Genomic DNA, 24,431 nt, shown 5'->3' with positions numbered 1-24,431 from the left:
ACTGAACTCATTATCTTTCCCTCTAAACCGTCGCCATCTCCTAATTTCCTTATTACTGTAGAGAGTAACAAGATCCTCCTAGTCCTTCAGGCTCAAAACCTAGGTGTTATACTGAATTCCTCACCATTTCTCAAACCACACTTTCAGAAGGTGATCAGTGAATTCTTTCAATTTCCAATTTTATTCTCTGTTTTGAGGATATCAGGTTACTTTTGCTTGATGATTTCTTAAAATATGATGTCTAGGCTCTTTATAACTTTTTGAAATGTAATGTCTAGGCTCTTTTATTACTTTCAGATATTCCAATAATTCAAAAACTATCTCTCGATGCGCATCGGCCATGGGTGGGGGGGCTGCGGGGGGGGGTTGAAGGGGAAAGGAGGAGCATGAATCATGTAACCATGTTAAAAATGAATATTAATAAATGTTAAAAAAAACTATCTCTCCTTGATCTCTTTTCTAAGCCAGTTGTTTTCCTAATAGAGATACTTTGCATTTTCTTTCATTTGTTCTTCCTTTAACTTTGTTTTATGATTTCTTGATGTCTCATGGAATCACTAGCTTCCACATGCCCAATTCTAATTTTTAAAGAATTATTTAATTCAGTGAGCTTTTGTAGTTCTTTTCCCTACTTTTGCCAAAGCTGCTTTTTAAATTCTCTTCAGTGGATTTTTGTTCCTCTCTTACCATTTGGCCAAGTTTTTTTAATAACATTTTTCCAGTTTTCTTTTTTTTTGCCACTTTAACAAGCTGCTCTTCATAATTTTTTGAATCACTCTCATTCCATCCCCACCTCCAATTTTTTCTCTATTTCTCTGATTCTTTTTTTCAAAAATTGTTTTGAGCTCTTCTAGGAATTGTGGTTCAGCTTGTTTCCAATTCATATTTTTCTTTGAGGTTTTACTTATAGCTTTTTGACATTGTTTTCTTTTGAGTTTGTCTGTTGATTTTCCCTGTCACCATAGTAGATTTTTTTTTATTTTAAATTTGTTTGTTTGTTACATTAAAATACTCATCTAACTCTCCCTCCTCTGCCCCATGAGAAAAGGCATCATTTGACAAAAAGATATGTATTTATGTAAAACTATGTCTTGAATATTTCTATTTATTAGTTATTTCTCTGAAGGTGGACATGTATAAGTCATTCTTCAAACAATATTTCTGTTGCATATAATGTTCTGTTGGTTCTACTCATTTCACTCTTCATAACTTCATGGAGGTCTTTCCATGTTTTTTGTTCCCCAAAATTAACCTGCTTGTCATTTCTTTTGGTGAAGTAGTATTCTATAACAATCATATGCCACAACTTGGTTAGCCATTTCCCAATTGATGGGCATTCCCTCATTTTCCAGGTCTTTGCTACCCCCAATGAGAGCTGCTATAAATATTTTAGAACATATAGGCTCTTTTCCTTTTTCCCTAGTGACCTTAGTTTTTTGGGAAATTTTATTTAATTAATTTAAAATATTTTTCCATGGTTACAAGATTCATGCTCTTTCCCCTTCTCCTCCCCCTCCCACCTCCCATAACTGACACACAATTCCACTGGGATTAACACGTGTCATAGATGAAAACCTATTTCCATATTATTGATATTTGCATTAGGGTGATGGTTTAGAGTCTACATCCCCAATCATAGCCTCATTGACCCATGTGATCAAGCAGTTGTTTTTCTTCTATGTTTCTGCTCTCACAGTTCTTCCTCTGAATGTGGATAGTTTTCTTTCTCATAAGTCCCTCAGAACTGTTCTGGATCATTGCATTGCTGCTAGGAGAGAAGTCTAGTTCTGAGGGTCTGTAAGTTTTTGGTGTTTGTAAAATTGTATGATCCATGGAGTAGACTCTATTCTCCTAGCCTATGCTGTGGTCTTTACACAGGAAGGGAGCTTATTCCCCTGTGGCCTCAGGTGCTAGTGGTACTTCCTGCTATGGACCTAAATCAGCATCCCTGCTCCCTTGTGAGTAATTATTGCCAGTCTTCTGTAGCCACAAGCTTGAGTGCATTTCTTTTCCCTGGAACGGTGATCCGGAGCTACATGTGGGCAATGCAATTGCATGCAACACTCAGTGCCAGCAAAGGGTGCCCTGAAATATCTTTCTGACCAGTTGTCTCAAAGCTTCTGCTACTACTATTGCAGCCACCTCTAAGGCCTATTGGTGGTGTTAAGTTGTCTTTTGTTGTGATCCCAGTGTCACAAAACTTTCCTGCCAACCTCCTAAGTTATCTTTGCCTGGAAAAATATTTTACGTCAACCTTTTTGTTGACTCTTCCATTCTAGAATTTGAATTGAGGCATTATTTTAAAGTTGTTTTTAGGAGAAGGTTCAAAAGTTCATCTGAGTTGTTGCCTATGCTCTGCCATCTTGGCTTCAATTTAGGAGGTAATTCTTATTCAAATAAAGCACTGTAGAGAATAAAAGTTAAAATAAGCATGCTGACTATAAAATTAAAAAACTTTTCCATGAATAATATTAAAGAAGAGAATTACAGAAAGATAAAGCTATAGAATAAGAAAAATATTTGTCCTAGATATCTTCCAGACGTATTCAATAATAGATAAGTGTTCAAAGGATGTGAGAAAACAGTTCTCAGATTTTCAGATTATAAATTACCAGAAGAAAGCAAGGCCCAGATTATGAGTAGTAAGAGGAAGCCAAATTAGAAGTTTTCTAGGTTTTTACCTCATAATTAGTATGTGGGAAGAAATGAAAACATGTCAGTTATAGAGACATGTATTGTTCTAATCATTCTCTATTTTGGTTAGGGGATAGAGGAGAAACATGACTAGAGGGTGCTTTCCATTTGATCCAGTAGCCATAGTATTTATGTATGTATACATATATATTACACTCAGTGAAGATATGGATAGATGGAAAGATATAGATAGATATAAATAAAATATGTAGTAGTCCTCATAACAAAAATACTGTAAACAAAATAATTATTCATTGATTACAGAATAGCTGGGGAAATTATGGAATATCAATATAAAGATATTTAATTGTGCAAGAAAAAGTAAGAGTATTCAGAAAAACATGGGAAAATTTGTATGCACTGAAAGAGTAAAATAAGAACTAAAAGGCAATTAGGTGGCTGAGTAGATAGTAGCTGAGTAGATGGTCACAATGACCTTCAGGTCTCAGAATCTGAACTCTGTCACCCTGATTTATCTAAGCCTATTTCTTCATCTATATGATGAAGATAATAATATCACCTATATTACAAGGTTGTTTATAAAAGTTAAAGATCTATACAATTTCTAGGTAAAATATAACATGCTACAAGGTATGATACCCAGACATTCAAACTCTGAAGTGAATGGCTTGCCTGGGCACCTTCCAAACTCTCTTTATATCCAAGATCCATAGCAGTGGATTTGTCTGAGGACACTTTAGCCATAATCTCAGATCAAGCTCCAAAACAGGCAGCTCCTTAGTTCAGGATAGCTATTGGATCACATTCAGAGGACTCTCTTCAACCACCTAATTTCAACCACATTAAGTTTACCTGTGTCCTGGTATGCCTTTCCACCTTTTACAGCTATACAGTGGGACTCACTACTTACTTCACTTTCTGGCTGAACTTTTGTAAACATTGATAATGTACCTGAATTTATTCCTCAAAGATTAATATACTTAACCCTTCCAGCACCTTGACAGTCATTCAAACTCTAATATTCATCCTCCTCTATTCTGCTTTATTACTACCACCCTTTAATATCCCACTCTGACCTTACCATTCCTTTCACTGTGTACTCTGGGATATCTACTCACAAACTAGTTTACATAGAAACCCTTTTCTGTTGCCACTCCTTGTGTCTTTTTACATTCCTTGAAACCTCATTCTCGCCTGAGGAAATATCTTCCCTGGCTACATTTTCCAACAGTAATTGTACCTTAACTCATACCCTAACTCACTGCTCATGGTTATGAAGTTAGAATTCTCCTTCTTGCCCACTGCCACTTCCATGTTCTTCTACCATCACTCCTTCAGTAATCTCTTTTTCTATGAGGTTAGTACAATCTATTTTTAATACCCAAAAGACTCTGATAGCTGTGTACTGACATCTAAGACACTCTTATTTCTTCCTGAGTGAATCCATTGCCTGACTCACAGTCTTTCTTTTGTTCTTAAGTCCTTCCATCATACAGTGGGACTTCAATATATATAATTATATTCCCTAAAAACCTCTAATCTACTGGGTCCTCAGTTTATTCATTTTTCACATGTTGCTTATCCACTTTACCTTAGCTGTATTTGAAGATGTTCATATCCTTGATCCTCCCTTATCCCCAATTTACTGCTTCCATGTTCATAAACTTTAAATGTCCCTCATTTGATTGTAACCCATTATATCCCAGAGAGATCAAAGATAAGGGGATAGGACCTGCTTATAGAAAAAATTGTGGTAGCAAAGAACTGGAAACTGAAGGGATGTCCATCAGTTGGGGAATAGCTGAACACATTTTGGCTTATGATTATAATGGAATCCTATTATGCCATAAGAAATGATGAACAGGAAGATCACAAAAAATCTTGGAAAAACCTACATGGAGTCATGCAAAATCAAGTGAGCAGAAACAGGAGAATGTCACACCCACCAACAGCAATAATGCATCAACTGTGGATGACTTATCTACTATCAGCAACACAATTCATAGGGACTCATGATGAAAATGACTATCCAACTGACATAGAAGGAACTGATTGAATTTGGATGCAAATTGAAGCATAGCATTATTTACTTTATTTCCTTCATGAAATTTTTCTAATATAAGCAATATCTGCTTTCTTTCATAATATGATGAATATAGAAATATGCATTGCACAATAGCATATGTATAACCTATATCATATTGCCTGCCCTCTTGAGGAGAGGGGATAGGAGAAAGGGAGAGAGCATGGATCACTAAACATCGAAACATGATTATTAAATTTTTTTCTACATGCAATCTGGAAAAAATATAAATAAATGTAATGGACTTTTCTCAGGCCTCATCCTTCCTGATGTTTCTGCAACCCTTGATATGTTCTCCTTTGTAATCTCTCTCTCAGTTTTTATGACATTTTATAACATTCTTCCTTCATAGTTATCCTATTTGCTGACCTTAATCCAGGTCATGCCCATTAACTCTGGATGTCCCCAAAAGACTCTGAACTATAGTTCTTCTCCCTTCACACAAATGCACTTATTGATCTCATAGGCTCCCACAACTATTTATGCAGATGTTTCTCAGATATTTTTGGCCAGCTCTAACCTCTCTCCTAACTTCTAGTCTCATATCTTGAAATTTTTATTGAAATCTCAAAATGGATGTTCTATAGACATCTTAAACTCAACATGTCCAAAGAAGAAATTTCCCCCCAAATCCTCCCCTCTTTCTAGCTTCCTTATTGCTAGGAAAAACACCACCATTCTCCACAGTAACCAAAGTTTACAAACCAGGTTTGACTCTCACTCTCCCGCTCCCTATCCAGTCAAGTGCCAAATATTGTTGTTTTGAGCTTTGCAGCATCTTTTATGTATGCCCCCTTCTCTCTTTTGATACTGCCATCACCCCAGTATAGGTCCTCTTCATGCTTGTATTATTATGATAGTTTTCAGGTAGCCCTTCTAGCCACAAGTCTATGCATCTTCTAATTAGATGCCAAAGTGATCTTCCTAAAATGCAGTTCTGGCCATTTCACCCCTCTGTTCAAAGAACTCTAGTGACTCCCTATCATCTCCAGGATCAAACATAAGATCTTCTGTGGCTTTTCAAAGTCCTTCATAATCTGCTGCCTACCATTCTAGTCTTCTTACTTTATACGATAAAGTCATCTTCTACACATGTTTTTTCTACAGTACAATGACACTGATCTACTTGCTGTTCCTTGCAAAAGATACTCCATCCCTTGAGAGAGGGCTAAAATTGTCATCTTCTGCAAGAAATCTTTCCTGACACCATTAATACTTATGCTTTTCTCTGTTGATTATTTCCAACTTATCATGTATGTATCTTATTTGTATATAGTTCCTTGCATGTTGTACCACCATTAAACTGTAAGCTCCAGGAGAGCAAGGGTTGTGTTTGACCTTACAATAAGCAAAAAAGTAAAGTCATACTACATATTTTAAAACATCTATATTGTTGATATTTATAATAATTTATTGATCTTTATAGATTTATCATATGAAGCAGCCAGGAGATCAACCTGGACAAGTCATAGCCACACTACACAATCAAAAGGTAGAGTTTTACCCCCTTCTCATGTGGATTTAAATCTTAGTATTTCAGGTAATTTAAATAACTAGAGATTTTTAAAGTCCATTCATTTATTTCCAAACCTCTTCCATTTCATTTTAGAATCAAAACTATGTATTGGTTCCAAGGCAGAAGAGCAGTAAGGGCTAGACAATGGGGGCTAAGTGACTTGCTCAGTCATAGAGCTAGGAAGTGTCTGAAGCCAAATTTGAACCCAGAACCTCCTGTCATTAGGCCTGGCTCTCAATCCACTGAATCATCTAGCTGCTCCCTCCATTCCTTTAGAAAATACTCTAATTTCCTTTCTACTACTTTCTATAGTTTCCATATTTTAATATGGCAACAGGTGGATAGATAATGAATTTATTAAGCACTTACTATGTCAGGAACTCTACTAAGTACTCGTGACATACTTAAAAGCAAGCAAAACAGTCCACTCTCAGGGAGCTTATATTTTTTTATGGAGGAAGATGACATATATAGAGCTGATGGAAAGGATGGGGGAGGCAGATACTTGAGTACTATGTGGCGGTGTAGGAGACAACAATGGAGTAAAAAAAAAAGTAGGCAAGAGAAAGGCACTGGATGGCTTAGGTCCTTTCCAAAATGAGAGGGAGTCATGAGAGTGCAGAGAAAAGCCCCAAGGTAGAGATTTCCCAGGGTGGCAAAAATATGGAAATAAAGAATATTTTCCTGCATTTCTTCCTATACTTCTTTCTACTTTCTTTGGTGACATGTGACAATAACCCAGTATCTTAATATTTCCAATTGTGACTTTGATCACTTGAGTTTAGTGGTGGAATTCATTATAAGAAAGACTAAATATTTTCAGGCATACAATATAGGTTTGTTTGTTTTTTTTTTCCAGTTACTCAGCCAACTTCTTCAACAGTTCCCAAAACAGAAGACCAGCGTCCCCAGTTAGGTATGTTTCAACATTGTAGAAGATGTTACTTAGGTAACTTTGAAAATAGAAATAACTTCACAAGTGAACTAATAAATTGCACAGTGTCTCTGTTTTATGAACTCTCTGTATACTGCATAAAGCCTCTTACACCTTACTTTTATTTTGTGTATTGAATAAATATTTTAGGTACATAGAATAAGCAATAAATTACTAGGAAAATATTCAAGCTTCTTACAAATGGTAAAATCTTAAGGAGTTTGTGAATAGTTTTAATTTTATGACTACATAAAGTTTTGTAATGCAATTTCAAGTTACCAAAAACAAATTTTAAAAAGAGAAATATCAGATGCTACAAGGGCATCTAATTTCTAGAATTTCTATAGAACTTTGAGAGACATCATAGCTAGGGAGCCGACCTTGGAGTCAGGAAAATGTGGTTTCAAAATAATGCCTCTATCACAAATTAATTTGTTACCTAAGACTTTAAATTACAGGTAAACTATCATCTGAATTGGTAGAATGTATTGCTAAACTAAGAGTTAACTACACTGAAAATATCACAGATGTTTAAACTCTCTTTCCCAAAACAGAACTTTGCAATTTATCAGACAATTTACACATGATAGATTATATTTTATAAAGCTATGGAACCAAAATGTGAAGCTTTTATTATATGATTTCAAATGATATTAACAATAACATTTAAAATTTTATAGCACTTACTATGGGTCAAGCATTACACTAAGTGCTTTATAGTTATATCATTTGGTCCTTACAACATCTTTGGGAGGTAGGTGCTATTATTATCTCCATTTTACAGATGAGGAATGTGAGACAAATAGAAGGTAAGTGGCTTGCCCACTGTCAGAAAGCTAGTAAGTGTATGAGGCCAGATTTGAATTCAAGTTTTCCAGACTCCAGGCTTGGTCCTCCATCTACTGTGTCACCTACTGTAGCAGAAAAAAATACAAGACTTGGAATGAGAAGAACTGGATTTTGGGCCTGACTAGAATGGTAAGTAACTAAGTGACCTTAGGAAAGTCACTTTACATTTTTGGGCTTCAGATTCCTTGCCTAAAAAATGTAAGGGCTATATGATCTAAATAATCTTTAGGTCCATTCTAACTATAGGTATATTAAGTTACAAAATCCCTCAGGGAAGAAAACCTTGCCATAAGCTTTGTACATTCTAAATTATCTAAGCACAGTGCTCTGCACTCAGTGGACACATAATACTTGTCGGTTAACTGAATCAAACTATTTCTTTAAAAAGCCATTTTTATGTCACTATATTAACAATTTTCTTTTTTCATTTTTCCATAGATCCATATCAGATTCTTGGACCAACAAGTAGCCGTCTTGCAAATCCTGGTAAAATGCTAGTGCTATTTTTGTCTCTCCGTACAAGAATCAGAATTTGTATGCTGCAAAGGACCTCAGAAGCAAACAAATCTCCATTATAATATAATGTATTTATTATAATATTCAACACGTGGTTGTCTAGCTTTTGAACACACTTTATCTTGAGGCAGCCCATTGCACTTTTAGATAGTCTGAATTGTTAGGAAGTTTTTCTTGACATTGAGTCCAAATTAACTTCCTTGAAATTTTCATCCATCTGAGTTCTGCCTTTTTAAACAATTGAAGCAATTAGAATTGCTTGTATGTTGGGAACACAAAAAAAGGCCAGTTTAACTGCATTTCAAAGTTTAAGAGGAAGAGTAATCTACAGTGAATCTAGAAAGCTATATGAAAGAATTTATATTTGATCCTTGAGGCTATAGGGAGACACTGTAATTTGCACAATCACGTTAGGTTATCAGCTCTAGGGATGATAGATTGGAGTGCAAAGAGACAAGAAAAATATTTTAGGAAGATAATGACATCTTATAAGCAGATGATGAGGGTCTGGAATAATATAGTTCCTATGTGAGTAAAGAGAAAAGATGGGATATGTTATGGAATAAAATCTGAGAACTGATGACCTATGTAAGGTGAGAATGAGGTAATAAGAAGGATGCCAAGATTAGGAATCTGAGAAATTGAAAAATAATGGTGCTTCCAACAGAAAAAGGAAAGTTTAGGAAAAAGTTGGGTTTGGGGAGAAATATAAGTTACATTTTAGTCAATACTTTGGTCAATAGTCCAAGCATTACCTAATAAGAAGTTTTCTCATCTTTATGAGAGATTTGAATGAGGCAGATCAGCATAAATATCAGTAAAAAGGGCCAATGAGAGAATGCTTTTTTGTTTTTGACATTTTAATGTAACCTATTCTCATGGATACTTTTCCCCTCCTACCTTAGGGAGTGGGCAGATACAGCTTTGGCAGTTCCTTCTGGAGCTTCTATCAGACAGCTCAAATTCCAACTGCATCACTTGGGAAGGCACCAATGGAGAATTCAAGATGACAGACCCTGATGAAGTTGCCCGTCGCTGGGGAGAACGCAAAAGCAAACCGAACATGAACTATGATAAGCTTAGTCGTGCATTACGTTACTACTATGACAAAAATATTATGACTAAAGTTCATGGCAAGCGTTATGCTTATAAATTTGACTTCCATGGAATTGCTCAGGCATTGCAGCCCCATCCTCCTGAGTCTTCTTTGTACAAGTATCCGTCAGACCTCCCTTACATGGGCTCCTATCATGCTCATCCTCAGAAGATGAACTTTGTTGCTCCTCATCCTCCTTCTTTGCCTGTGACATCTTCCAGTTTCTTCTCTGCCCCTAACCCATACTGGAATTCATCAACTGGAAGTATCTACCCCAATACCAGGCTTCCAGCAAGCCACATGCCTTCTCATTTGGGGACTTACTACTAAAGGAAAAGTGACATTCCTCCACAATATAAAATTTCCCATTGAAGTTTTATAAAGTCTGCTAGAGACAACATGAAGTAGAAAGAAAAGAATGAAAAAAGTTGATTATATGTCAGGTTGGGGGGCAAAAGTGGGAGGAAGGGAAAGAGAACAAACAGTTCTTTAGAGATAGGGAATTAATAAAATTAATGCTTAAAAAGGCAAAGATGATGCTAAATGTAATACGAATGAAGCATGAAGTGATCATGATCAAGAGAAATGTGGCTTTAATGAGTTGATAAGCTTCAGAGTAAAAGTTTGGTATCCACATGCTAACTGGGACTATACTACAATATTAGGATAACACAATATTGATCTAACATACAATATATGAATTCATTTTTTAAACTCTGCCTGTATTTAAAATAGAAATATATACACATATATAGTGTGTATATATACATATATATGAATTTATAGACTTACTTACACACAGACTCAGAATGGTTTATTGTGGAAGCCAATGTGTGGAATATAATGGCACTTGCTGTTTTGATTAAAATCAAAATGGAGGGCTATCAGCTATTTTAAACTGTGAAGACTCCTCAGCATTTTAGATTCCTTAACAGTATTACAATATAATGTAAAGAGTTGGACTGAGAATGTGCATAAAAGATAAGTGTATGATTGTAGACCAAGGAACTGCATTTGCAACAGGATATTAGTGAGAAGCAGAAGAGGGCAAAAAAGAATGAGAAAGAAACTACTTAACCAAGTAGAAATTGAATATATTTTGGAAATATGAAAAATGACTTCATAGGATGAAATAAAATATTATCAGTGTTATGCCATACCTAGTATTACAGTGAGGACACTGCTAATTTTGAATGAGTGATGAAAGGGAAAAGTAGTGTGAAATTCAGAAATCAGATCACATATGACTATTAAAAGTTGTTGTTTTTTTAAACTGGAATTATCTGATATTTAGAAGAATCAGTCAGGACCTCACCATTTTCTTGGGGAATAAGGTAAGAGACTGTCTTAATGATTATTATTATCAGAAATCACATAGATGGTTTGGTTAAATGGGCATCACTTTTCCTTTTTGAGTCACAAACGCTGTGCGTTTGTAAGAATGAAATATACAAATCAGTGGGCTTTTTCTTTTTTTTACATAATAATTATATAACTTATGCATTTATACACTACGAGTTGATCTCGGCCAATCAAAGACAATGACACACATACAATGGATAATCAGAAATATTGTGGCCTTGAATTTTAACTCAGTATGCTTAATGTTTACAGTATGAAGTTATTAATATTTAGAATGCAGAATGTATGTAATAAAATAAGCTTGCCCTAGCTTTATGATTCTGATTTATATAGTTGTCTGCATTTTTAGTCACCAATTTGCCTCCTCATCATAATTGGTTAAAAATGTTAATCTTCATTTTTGTCCCCTAAGAAAGTGAGAGATAAGTAGAAAAGACTCCAATGCTTTTTGACTAAAATTATATCATGACTCAATACTTAGACATTTTATGCCACATAGTTATGAGAATTTCTACCAAATTCCCCCATCTGTTTCCATGCTGCTTAGTATGCTCATACCTCCTCTATGGAGCAGTAGTATTAAACATTATATTAATGGATTAGTCATACAAACTAATTTGTACTTATCAACAGAAAGGAAAGAAAAGTCTGAAACTGAGGAATGATTTTTGAAGCAAAAATTTCAATTCTGTCTGTATCACAAAGCACTACATGGTTCTTAATATCATCATAAAGCATTAACTGAACCATGAAAAACTTGCTACACTTAAAGAAACTTTATCATTAATTCTAAATAAAATGTGTTACAAAAACCTTGTTATTCCTCAGTTTAAAACAGTAGAGGGCAACATCTTAATGTGTTTTTTGGCTTTTTTTTTTTCATTGTTTAAACTAAACTGAGTATTACCTCTGACTTAAAACACAGGAATCTGGGAACCAGAGTTAAGAGTTTAGGAACCTCTAATCTTATGTTTATTAGTAGCTGTATTCAGTAGACATTGTTTCCAAGATCTGTTATGCCAATGGACATGTGATTGCATAAATGTAAGTATTCCCATGTTGTGTCTACTGGATCTCTTCAATGTCTTCACTTAAGTTTGCCATGCGGTGTCAATTCTACATAATGATGGGATTGGGGGAAGGGAAGTGAGACACAAGATTTGAGAGATCTCCAAGTTCTCTAGTAAAGTCAACTTACCCTGATTGATTTGAAGACCAGTCCTGAAAACAAAGTATAATTGGGTCAGTTCACAGTAGTTTCAGGGCCACATTAGCTTTACACAGTCCTTTGTCATGAAGAAAACTTAGTTGTCAGACCTCTATTTTGTGAAGTTTTGCCCATAATGCCTAAAATTTTTATAGAATCACATTACTCGAATTCCAGACCCTGTTGACATTTTTCATATTGCAAATAGCCTCTATCATTATGTTAATATTGAAAATAATTCCATTTTGCTCTAGATTATACCTTGATCCTCTATCATTAAAAAAACAACAACACTAGAAGCAAAGAATTTGAAAACTATACTACTGGGAAAGGTCCATCACCTACTATGTTAGAAGGTCGAGGCAAATGTGTCTGCATTCTACATATAATTATAAATTGTACTCCCCTGGTGATTCAATGCTACCATTTCCATAGCAAAATAATTTTAAAAATCAAATTCAATTTTCCAAATGTCTTAATTTAAGTTTCCTGCCCACACACCCCAATCCAAGTTATTTACAAAGTTGACATTAATACAAGCAATGAGAGGGCATTTTTGCAAACTTTGACCATGTCCTCAATAAATAATCTTTTAAAACTGCTTTTAAAATAATTCTTTGATCTAATCATATTGTTAGAATTTCAAATTGCTCTTCCATTGTTTGTTTTTATTTCAAATCCCACAGGAATTGATTTGAAGCCATTTATAAAATTTTTTCTATTGCCTTTTTCCAGAAGCATTTGTTTGTGTTGGCTACCTGGAATATTGACTCTTGCTGGAAAGATTCATCTCCTACTGTCTTAAATAATATTTTCATTTCTCCATATGATCAAATCCCTATTTATTCTCAAATTTAATTGGACATCATACTTTTTCCTACTTCATTTTGTGTTTAATATTTACCTTCCGGGATAGGCAAAGTATTTCGGTTTATGATAGAGTGATCTGAAAGGCTCTAGTATTGTTATATCTTTTCACATTTTGATAGTACCGTACAACTTGAAATATGTAGAATATAATGAAGCTTTCTTTTTTATCTAAAAATAATACTTAAATATAAAATACAGTCAGATACTAGGGTTTCTCATAAATGGATAATATACAAGGGAAAGTTTCATTGTCCTGTTGTCAGAAAAACTTCCCCTTATAAAGTGGAGCATAATTTTCTAGAGACCTAGCAGAGTACATAGAAAACAAAATGTGATATCTTAAAACCTTCCCACTAGTGATTTGAAATTGTAGCCCTGGGAAAAATAGATTCCACAATATATTTATTCAACCATATCTAAATAGCAGCTATTCTTACAATTGCCTTTTAGGATCTTGGAGAACTTCATTTCAAACAAATCTTAACCATCCATTATGACCTATGTCTTGAGGTTCTGGTGTAAAAGGGAAATATTCTCTTTAGTTATATCATTACTTAACTATTAAAAATTATAAAGTATCATTAAAAAAACTAATTCTCCAGCCATCTGTGCCACTTGAGTGAAGCTATTAGAACTCATAGAAAGAGGCTATGCATTTTGATGTACTCAAATGTACTTTCTTAGTTCAAATTTTTCCCTTTTTTTGTGGAATACTATTATAAAACATCTAGTCCAAATAATTTAAAAGCAAACTAAGACTTGTGAAACAAGTAGTTGAAAATTTATAGTTACTAATATTGTAAAGTAGGAAAATGTCATGTACTTTCTTTTATGTTATACTTAAGAATTTATATATCAGTTATATAATCACATATATGGTAATTATTTTAGGTAATCATAGTGAAGAAATACATACTTATAACATGAAGATGGTACAGCAGGGGAAAAGTTCTATTATGTTTCCTTGGGAAATATAAACCTGTGCAAATACTTGTCACAAAACACTGTAGTTGGCAAATATTCAAGGAAATAATTTCATTCATTCAAATTCTATCTTCTCTTTGAATTCAAAATAATTTATTAATGTGCATATTATATGCAAGGCAATCAGCAATGTACTGTGCTGAAGGCAAATAATCATATGGAAAACAAAAGTCTCTACCCTTACAGAATTTGTGGCCTATTATATGTACAAACCTGGATTTTAGCAAAGCTTTTCTCAATCTCTTGTACTGTCCAACAGTTAAATGGATTCATAACTGATTGAATTATAAGGGTCTAATAGTCTATGAACTGATGATCTTCAATTCAGAGGGATATGTCCTACCATTGGATCTGTCCTTGGGCCTATTCTGTATAAATTTTTTTTCAATTAAGACATATATAATATGTTTTCAAATTTGAAAATGATACAAATCTGCAAGGAATAATAAGAAAAGATGACTTTCAGATTGGACTAAATATCTAAGAAGATGAAAATAAATAGGCAAAAAAGTAAAGGAATCATGGCTGGTCTATTTAAACATAAAATGAGGATAATAGTAAGTTAATTCACTTTTTTGGTGTTAATATCATTTACTAAATATCAAATTACTGAAATGATACTTGTTATAATTAAATAAAATATTATAAAATTAGTTTAGAATTAAAAAATATAGACTGAAGGAAATATTGAAAAAAGCATGAAAGAAGAGGATAATACAACAACAAAAACTCAAACTACATTATAAAGTAGTAGTCATCAAAATTATTAATTAATTTGGTAATGGAGCATAGCAGAATAGCAGTCAGAAATACAATGTGCTTCTTCCTGAAACTTGTCCAAAAAGATGTAGAAAATGCACCATATCAAAGCCCAGTGGATAAATCAAAGAAAAAGTCATCATGGGTCCTTTTCCTAGCCTGGGTTCACATAGATAAAAAAATATAGAAAAGACTATGGAAACTGGGAACAGAGGTCTAGCCAGGAGTATGGAGCACAGAGTACTAAAGTGCAAGGAGAAGCTATACACCACAGCAAGAGAAAAGTCCAGGGCATTGTGATTTCATGAAGGTGCAGGAGAAGGTCCCAACTGATGTCTTTGTTACTCCCAATTCAATTCCACATCACAGACAGGGGTGGACTTCTGGCGTAAGGTGTAGTAGCAGGCCTTTGACTGTGTACTCAAGGAGAAGCAAGTTCAGAAGCAAGTAGAAGCCGTGTAGCTCAAAGTCTTGGAACAGATTAGATTTTCTGTTCCAACTTCTAGCCCACCCTAAAGCCTACAGAGGAATATTCAGGGACAAAGAGGAACCTGTAATATTATTACATGATACCAGTAGAACTTCCCAGATTTTTGATAGTGGCTGACTCCAGCAGCAGTCTACTGTGCCTCAGATCCAAAACAGGTCACCAATCTGTAGAGAACCGAATGAGGGTGGGAAGAGATCAGATTTTGCCTAGGAGATGACTGATAGGTTACAGAATGCCAGGCTGTTGTCCCTGAAATAATGGAGTATTATAACATCCAGGACTCCAAGATTTTAAGAAATATTAAAAGCAAACTATTGTAAGAGGGAAAATTTAGGTATTTATAGATATATATTAAAAATATGTGGCCACCAGGAATCAACAATTTAGGTTGATTCCGTAATTAAATCAGACCCAAGTCAGCATCAGGTTGAAGAGTTTATTTACAATCGGTAGGTAAAAGTAGGAATAAAGAGAAAAAGGAGAGGCTAGTCCGGGCCAAAGGCCTGGACGGAGAGAGAAGAAGGTTATGAAGCTTAATTAATGAAGCTGTAAGCCACAAGGCCCAACAGCCAGATAGGCAGAGTTTAGAATTGGCCCAGCTAGGCCAAGGAAGTCAGCCTAACTTACCCACGTGACAATATAGAGTGTAAGCGTTCTGTGGTCTCAGGAGATGCTTCTGCTCCCAGTTCGAGAAGGCAACTGCCCCCACAGGAAGTTCACTCACTTACTTAAAGAGATCGTGTCTTTCATCACTTCCCGTGGGTCCACCTCTAATTCAAATGGACAAATGGCAGTTTCTACATTGATTTGGACTGCCCAAAGGGCAGTCCCTTGTTCTTGATTTGTTACTTATTGTCACATGTGGGTAACTTGTCTCCCCTCCCCACTAAGGGAGCTGAGAGTGACATCATTAGCACGCCTGGGTTGAGTAGATTTTTGACTATTAATGGGCTGGAGCTAATTCTATTTACACACTATACATATCTCTTTGAAATAGAAGGCAAAGTAGAAATAGAAAGAATCTTTCGATAACCTCCTGAAAGAAATCATAAAATGAATATTCAAAGGTCAAAGGTAAAATACTGCAAGGAGTCAGAAGGAAAGAATTCAAGTACTCTGAAGCCACTCTTAGGACCACACACAATTTAACAACCATCACTATGAAAGACTGGAGAGTGTAGAATATAGTATACTAGATGGCAAAGGATATATAGGCTTACAACCAAGAATGACTTACCCAGCAAAAACTAGGGAACTCAAAATGTAGCAAAGTCTTTCCGGATTTACAACACTCACATGTAAATAATCACTCGACTTGCCTCTCGATTCATTGCCATATTCAATCTTATAATCCCAAGCTCCGTAGAAACATAGGAGTATGTTCAGATATTTTCTTTCTAATAAATATAATTGCTACCTCCTTCTCATTTATTAATTAGCTTAAACATCCACCATAGTTCCTAAATATTTATTCAATAAACTGGATGAACCTTCATTTCCAATAGTAACTACACATTTCTTTATGTAGTAAATTATTTAATCTCATCTGAACAAATAAAATATTAAATATAACTAGACATGTAATAATTAATAATTAATAAACAAAGGCATGATATATATATATAATAATTTGACTGCAAGAAAGATCACACTCAGAATTGCCTCAAGCATTGATTATAATAGCAGATCACTTCTGGAAACACAATGTCAACATTCAGTTTACTTCCAATATTGATTAATATCTCTGGAGAATTTTCTTCATTTTTCTGCTCAACATAAGAGCTGAATTTAGACTCTGAGGAACTAAGTTTACAACAATTCTTTTTGTTTTACTTTCCTTTTTCTTTAGTAAATATAGGAAACAGCCTTGTCAAGTTGTGAATCTGCCAATCAAAATAATTCTAATTAAAAACAAGTTTCTCTTCATTTTTCCTCTGTTTTATTTGTAGGTTCCCCATAAGTCCTCATCAACCAAAATTAATCAAAATCAACTCTCCTTGACCTTATAAGGAGAAGATGATAAGATGATTTTCTATTGCAAATTTAACTAACAATTCAAACTGTCATCTTCAGAAATGTTCTATTTGGCTGTGTATAAATTCTCTATAGTATCTAGACTCTCTGTGATAGAGCCTATTGACACAAGTATTATATTAGTATGGAGAAATTCATCACCCACAGATTGACTATTGACTGATAGATCATTTGGCCATAGAAACCCATGTAACAATGAAAAATAATTTTTCAAGTGTTCCTCAATGTTTTAACATGCAACTTCTATAGAAATGATAACAGAATAGCACAAAGAATGAGCAGGAGGTATAGGGATTGCTAAGAATCATAACATTTCTAGACCAACTACAAACATTCATCTGTTTACACATTAAGGGTTAGATCCTTGTCCAATGAGTAACAAATATACTTAGAGGAAACGTATTATACTGATATTGAAATTTTATGTGTAAATTAAATGAGAATACATGATAAACTTTAAGGCTGGATACAAGATCCCCCTCTCTCTTGGAAAGGTAAATCAAGAAATGTTAGTATTTTTTTCAAATTTTGCTTAAAGCTGGTAAGAAATATTATTTCATGGAAATCTTGGTCATCTCACTTTTGTGTCCTCTTAATGAGGATCAAGAAAAAGGAAGGAAGGAAAGAAAAAGAGAGGAAAGAAAGAAAGAAAGAAAGAAAGAAAGAAAGAAAGAAAGAAAGAAAGAAAGAAAGAAAGAAAGAAAGAAAAAGAGAGAGAGAGAGAGAAAGGAAGAGAGAGAAAGAAAGAAGGAGAGAGGGAAGGAGGAAGAGAGGAAAGAAGAAAGGAGGAAAGAAATAGGTAAAGAAGGAAGGAAGAAAGCAAGGAAGGAAATAGGAAGAGAAGAAAATAAGGAAGGAAGTGATTTTCCAAAAGTCAGCAAGGTTTTACATATGAAAATCCAGATTTGAACTCAGATTTTTCTGATTCTGGGTCTGTTGCTTTATCTACTGAGCTTCTGGCTAGCTAGAGGACTCTTAGATAAGGAATTAGATTAATACCTTCTCTAAATTTTCTGGCTTTAGAGAATTACCTAGAAAGGTTAATTATTCACGGTCAGAGGATAACTTTAATTCAGTTCTTCCTTGCTCTAAAGAAAAATTTTATTTACAATACTCCAGGTTGCCTTTCTACTTAAAATTCTAAACTGATCTTTAAAAAAAAAATTAAAATTTTATATTGGGTAAGGACAAAGATATTGACATAGCTTCTCCCTATGTCTTTCAGAAATTCCATCAATATAAAGGAAATTACACAACAGGAGAGGAAGAAAGAAATCAGAAACTATCTCAGTCTTTGAACACTATTTCCTTGCAAAGTGAAAAAACATGCCATACAAATGGCATACTTGCTTAAAAAATAAATTATATTGTAATACATTATGGAGGAATTTACTGTCACTAAACTGGATTAGGGATATAAGAATAGTTCAAAATTAGGAAAAAGTTATCATAATTAATTATATATGATGGTGTGGGTTAATGTTCCATTGAGGATTATCTACATTTGAAATGTCAGAAACATAAGAAGGAAGAAGAGACCTTGCCCTCTGAGTTTATTTTGTCTGTACATTTAATTCATCACATCACATATGTAAAGGTTAAATGGTAGGAGTTTGACAAAAGTGAAGAGAGCAGTTTGATAAAAAAAAATTTAGTTTAATTTGAAAAGTACAGATAGAAAATAGAAAGGAGGGAGGAGAGATTATTATACCTTATGACTATACCTAAATTCCTAATCCTAATTAAAACGTTTAAAAACCCTATTCTGTCTTCAAGGACAGGTGCTTCTTGCCTGACCAGGCTAGGTCTATATAACCTACTCTATCTATAAAATATTTACTAACGGTTACCTATCTACACTAATTAAACAGACATTCAACACCCACAAACTCCTTAAATCTGTTTCCCTATCCAATGTCAGTAAAAAACTGCCAGTAGTGGCCCTAGACTGAGACACCCAGACCGACCTCCTGCTCCCTCCATGTCCAGAGGTAAAAGCCCTCAAACTCCCAACTGTCTTTCTTTAACCTCCTTGTCTCCTAGGTATTGGAATCTTCAGCTCTAACTGGCACCTGCCGGTTCTCTTACTTAAAAATCCTTATCTTCTTAAAGAGACAGAGGGAGAGATTAAGAGAATCCCTTTAACACATACATTAGTAAAAGGAAGAGGGTCAACTGGAAAGTTTTTTTTTTTAATTTTGTATTTAATTAATTAAGATAAAAATTAATTAAAAATTAAAAAATAATATTTTATTTTTCCCTATTACATGTAACAATTTTTTAAACATTCTTTTAAAAACAGTTTTGAGTTCCAAATTCTCTCTCTTCTTCTGACCTTGCCTCTCTGCTTCCCTACTCCCTGAGATAGCAAACAATCTGATTTTACTTATGTAATTATGCAAAACATTTTTCCATATGAGTCATTTTGTGGAAGAGTTCTCAAAGAGAAGAGAAGAAAGAAAACAAAATATAGTATGTTACAGCCTTCATTCAGACCCTAGTTTTTTATCAGATGGTCAGAAGGCATTTTTCATCACGTGTCTCTGTGATTGTTTTGGATCATTGTATTGCTAATAATAATTGGGTCATTCATAATTGTTCATCAAGAAATTTTGCTTTCATTTTGTATAGTGTTCTTCTGGTTTTGTTTATTTTACTTTGCATCAATTCATGTTCCAGATTTTTCTGAAATCACCCTGCTTGCCATTTCTTACACTAAAATAATATTTCTCTAATCTACCACTCTTATTTCTTAGCCAGCACCAGATCAGATTGTTTTGATGATTACTGCTTTACAATACAGTTTGAGATCTGGAATTGCTAGGTTACCTTCCTCCACTTTTTAAAAAAAATTGATTCTTTTGATATTCTTGATTTTTGTTCTTCCAGGATAATTTTGTTATTATTTTTTTCTAGCTCTATAAAACAATTTTTGGCTAGTTTGATTGGTATGGCACTGAATAAGTAGATTAATTTAGGTAAAATTATCATTTTTGTTATATTTGCTCAGCTCACCTATGAGCAATTAGTATTTTTCAAATTGTTTCGATCTAACTTTGTGTGAAAAATGTTTTGTAATTAAGTTCATATAGTTCCTGGGTTTGTTTTGGCAAGTAGACTCCCAAATATTTCTATTGCCTAATGTTAATTTAAATGGAATTATTTTTCTGTCTCTTGCTGCTGGACATCGTAGGTAGAATATGGAAATTCTGATGATTTATATGAGTTTATTTTATATCCTGCAATTCCGTGAAAGTTATTAACTATTTTAACTAGTTTTTAGCTAATTTTCTAGGATTTCTCTGTATACCATCATCTCATCAGTAAAGAGGGATTTTGTTTCTTTATTGTGCATTCTAATTCCTTCAATTTCTTTTTCTTTTTTATTGCTTTAGCTAGCATTTCTAGTACAATATTGAATAATAATAGTGATAATGGACATCCTGGCTTCACTTCTGATCTTACTGTGAAGGCTTCTAACTTATCCCCATTACAGCTTGCTAATCATTACTACTTGTCATTTTAATGAAAGCTCTACTTATTCCTATGCCATCCAGTGTTTTGGTTCCAAGGCAGAAGAGTGGTAAGGGTTAGGCAATGGGGGTTAAGTGACTTGCCCAGGATCACACAACTAGGAAATTTCTGAGGCCAGATGTAAACTTTGGACTTCCTGTCTCTAGGCCTGGGTCTCAATCCACTGAGCCCTCTTCTAGTGTTTTTAATAGGAATGGGTATTTTATTTTGTTAAAAGCATTTTCTGCATCTATTGAGATAATTATATGATTTTTATAGGTTTTGTTATTCAAAGTTTTCCAAATGTTGAACTATATCTGCATTCCTGTTATGAGACCCACTGGGTTATGGTGAATGACTCTTTTTATATAACACTGTAATCTCCTTGCTAATACTTTTTTAAATTGTTTGCATCAATATATTTTAGGAAAATTTGTTTATAATTTTCTTTCTCTGGTTTTGCTCTTCCTGGGTTAGGTATCAGCACCATATTTGTGTCATAAAAGGAATTTTTGTGAACTCCTCTTTTGCCTATTTTTCAAACAATTTATAGAGTTTTGGTTTTAATTATTCTTTAAATGTTTAAATTCACTTGAGAATCCATCTGTCCCTGGGGATTCTTTTTTGAGGATTTCATTTTCTTGAGGAGTTTAATTTCTTTCTCTTAGATGGGATTGTTTAAGTATTCTATTTCCTTTTCTGTTAATCTGGGCAGTTTATATTTTGATAAATATTCATCTATTTCACTTATATTGTCAAATTTATTAGCATATAATTGGGAGACACTTTTGGCATTCTGGTGAAGCCTATGAATCCCTTCTCAGAATTATATATATATTTAAACGCTTACCTTCCGTCTTGGAGTCAATACTGTGTATTGGCTCCAAGGCAGAAGAGTGGTAAGGGTAGGCAATGGGGGTCAAGTGTCACAAAGGGTCACACAGTTGGGAAGTGTCTGAGGCCAGATTTGAACCTAGGACCTCCCATCTCTAGGCCTGGTTCTCAATCCACTGAGCTACCCAGCTGCTCCCTCAGAATAATATTTTTAAATGTATAAAATAAAATTCAGAATTTTTCCCATCCAAGTTCATGGACGGCTGAAAATCTATACCTAGACCCCTTGGGTGGGGCGAGGTCTCTGCATACCTAGTTAAGAGTCCCTGTGCTATATAAAACAGAAATGATCATAAGCCAAAGCCGTTTGTTTTGCATCATTTCCAGAATGATATTCTTTGGATAGCCCCCCTAGGCAGACAGGCTTGACTTAAAGACAAGTTAGATGGACTCTTTTGCTTTAATTAGCACTAGGCTATTAGATTATTAGATTTATTTTCTTTGACATGTCCTCCTAATCTGCTCCACAGACAAACTTCTTTATTTTTTTAAACCAGTAACAAAATTTTTATGATCATTTCTTTGTAGTATAATTTGAGATGTGATACTGTTATGCTTCTTTTCATTCTACATTTTTCAAGATTTTTTTCTTAAGATTTTTGATTCCTTTAGATTAGCTTTGTTATTTTTCTAGTGCTATACCTTTTTTTTTGATAGTTTTGATTGATCTGGCACTGAAGAAGAAAACTAATTTAGCTATTGTCTTTTCATTTTGTATTGACTTTTAGAAATTATACTTGATTGCTTTATCCAAAAGTATTTAATATTTCCCCATTTTTTTTACATATATCACTTCAATATCTTCCCCCATTATCTTCTCCTTCACATTGGTCTTAGATAAAGAAGGAGCCCTTCTTCATACACTCTATCAGTGATTCCCAAAGTGGGCACTACTGTCCCCTGGTGGGTGCTGCAGCGATTCAGGAGAGCAGTGATGGCCACAGGTGCATTTATCTTTCCTATTAATTGCTATTAAAATTTTTAAAAATTAATTTCCAAGGGGCTAAGTAATATTTTTTTCTGGTATGGGGGCGGTAGGCCAAAAAAGTTTGGGAACCACTGCTCTATATGTATTCTGTATCTATTTCTTCCAGTCTTCCTCATCAGATTGCTCATGCTATCATCCTCATAACCTTTTTTATCTTCAATTTTTCTTTATAAATTTGGTCTTTTCCTGCTACCTTCAAATAGGTCTATGTTTCCCTCAATTTAAACAATGTTCAAACTGTCTTCAGACATTGCCATTCAGCTGAAGCTGCCTTCTCCAGTTACCAATAATCCCTCAATTGACATATCTTATGGTTTTTTTTTCCAATCCTTATATTTCTTTACCTGTCCATAGTATTGGAAACTATTGATAAATCTCTTGTATACTATTTACTCTCTGGGTTTTCATAATACTACCCTCTCCTGGCTCTCTTTTTATATATTTGATGATTCCTTAGTTTTTTTGGTAGGTTTTCCATTTTTACCATCTCACTTGGTGATTCCATCAACTCTAAAAGGGTTTATTTATTATTTTTATTATCGATGTACAGCTCCTGAGCTGAGATGAATAATTACTTTTTGGACATCTTGACCTGGATCCCCACCACAGGCATCTCAAACTCTATATGTCTGATAGAGTGCTAGTTATCTTTCCCCAAATCTTTCCTCATTCAATCCACACATTCAAATCATTCCAAGTATAGTTATTTCTACCTTCTTAACAACTCTCATATTGCTTTCTAATCACCTGCTTATTCAAGTTCTCATCACCTCTCACATGGACCATTACAATAAGTCATTTAATGTGTGTCCCTGCTTCAAGTCTTGCTGCACTCTGATCTATCCCCTATCATCCACCAAAGCATTTTTCCTGAAGTTTCCTGACCACATCACTCTTCAATAAATCCTTATTTCCTCCAAGATCAAATATAATGTCCTCATTTGTCATTTAAGCCTATTTATAGCCTAGCTTCTTGTTTTATTTTCATATTTCTCTTCCACATGCCTTTCTGGCTCTTTTACTGTTTCCTGAACACAACATTCCTATTTTCCTGTCTCCTAATGCCTTAATGCTATTTTCCCTCATAGCTGTCTCTTAGTTTCCCTTGCTTCCTTCATGTTTTAGTTCAGCTTTTACCTTCTAAAAAAACCCTGTCTCACTTGCCCAACTTCTAGTGATTTGCTCTAACAGATTACTTTCATCTACACATTTATTGTATGCACCTCATTATTTATATGTTGTCTTTCCTCCCTTCATTAGAATGTAAACTTCTTGAAAGCAGAGATAATTTGTATCTCTAGCAGTTAGTTTAGTGAGTGGCCCATAGTAAATAATTGATAAGTGTTTTGATTGATTCTTTGAGAAGGGGTAGAGTGAAGGAGGTGTAGGATTAAAATGAAAAAACAGAGTCTGGGAGGAAATAATCAAGGGGAAAGAGAAAACTTTAAAAGATCAAGTAATCTGGGACTAGGCTGGATGAAGCAGGAAGGAGAGGATTGGAATTATACTGTCTCAAAAAGTATTAGTAGACTTCCGGGTTAAGATGGCGGCAGAGTAAGAAGCAGCTCTTAACCTCTCCTGACCGAAACATACAAAACTCCTCAAGGGGACATAAAAACAAGTCCAGACGAACGGAGGAACCCCACAACAGGGCACAGCGTGGAAGGTACGTGGAATCGAG

General features: G+C 34.4%; 1 protein-coding gene across 3 annotated transcripts in view; it reads left to right on the top strand.

Moving 5' to 3' along the window:
- Positions 1-12,759, top strand: part of ERG (ETS transcription factor ERG) — a 127,470-nt gene extending 114,711 nt beyond the window's left edge. For 2 of the 3 annotated variants that reach the window (XM_044670296.1, XM_044670298.1), the window contains exons 7-10: positions 6,165-6,230; positions 7,114-7,170; positions 8,476-8,523; positions 9,459-12,759. In XM_044670296.1, coding sequence (XP_044526231.1) covers positions 6,165-6,230; positions 7,114-7,170; positions 8,476-8,523; positions 9,459-9,979 — 692 coding nt within the window. In that variant the 3' untranslated portion in view covers positions 9,980-12,759. The remainder of the gene's footprint in view (positions 1-6,164; positions 6,231-7,113; positions 7,171-8,475; positions 8,524-9,458) is intronic. The other variant, XM_044670297.1, reaches the window with a different exon arrangement.
- Positions 12,760-24,431: the final 11,672 nt, after the last annotated feature.

This window comes from Gracilinanus agilis, chromosome 3, assembly GCF_016433145.1.
Source record: "Gracilinanus agilis isolate LMUSP501 chromosome 3, AgileGrace, whole genome shotgun sequence".
Classification (NCBI taxonomy): Eukaryota; Metazoa; Chordata; class Mammalia; order Didelphimorphia; family Didelphidae; genus Gracilinanus; species Gracilinanus agilis.
Note: the sequence above shows the minus strand (reverse complement) of the source record. Positions and strands in the feature narration are given on the sequence as shown.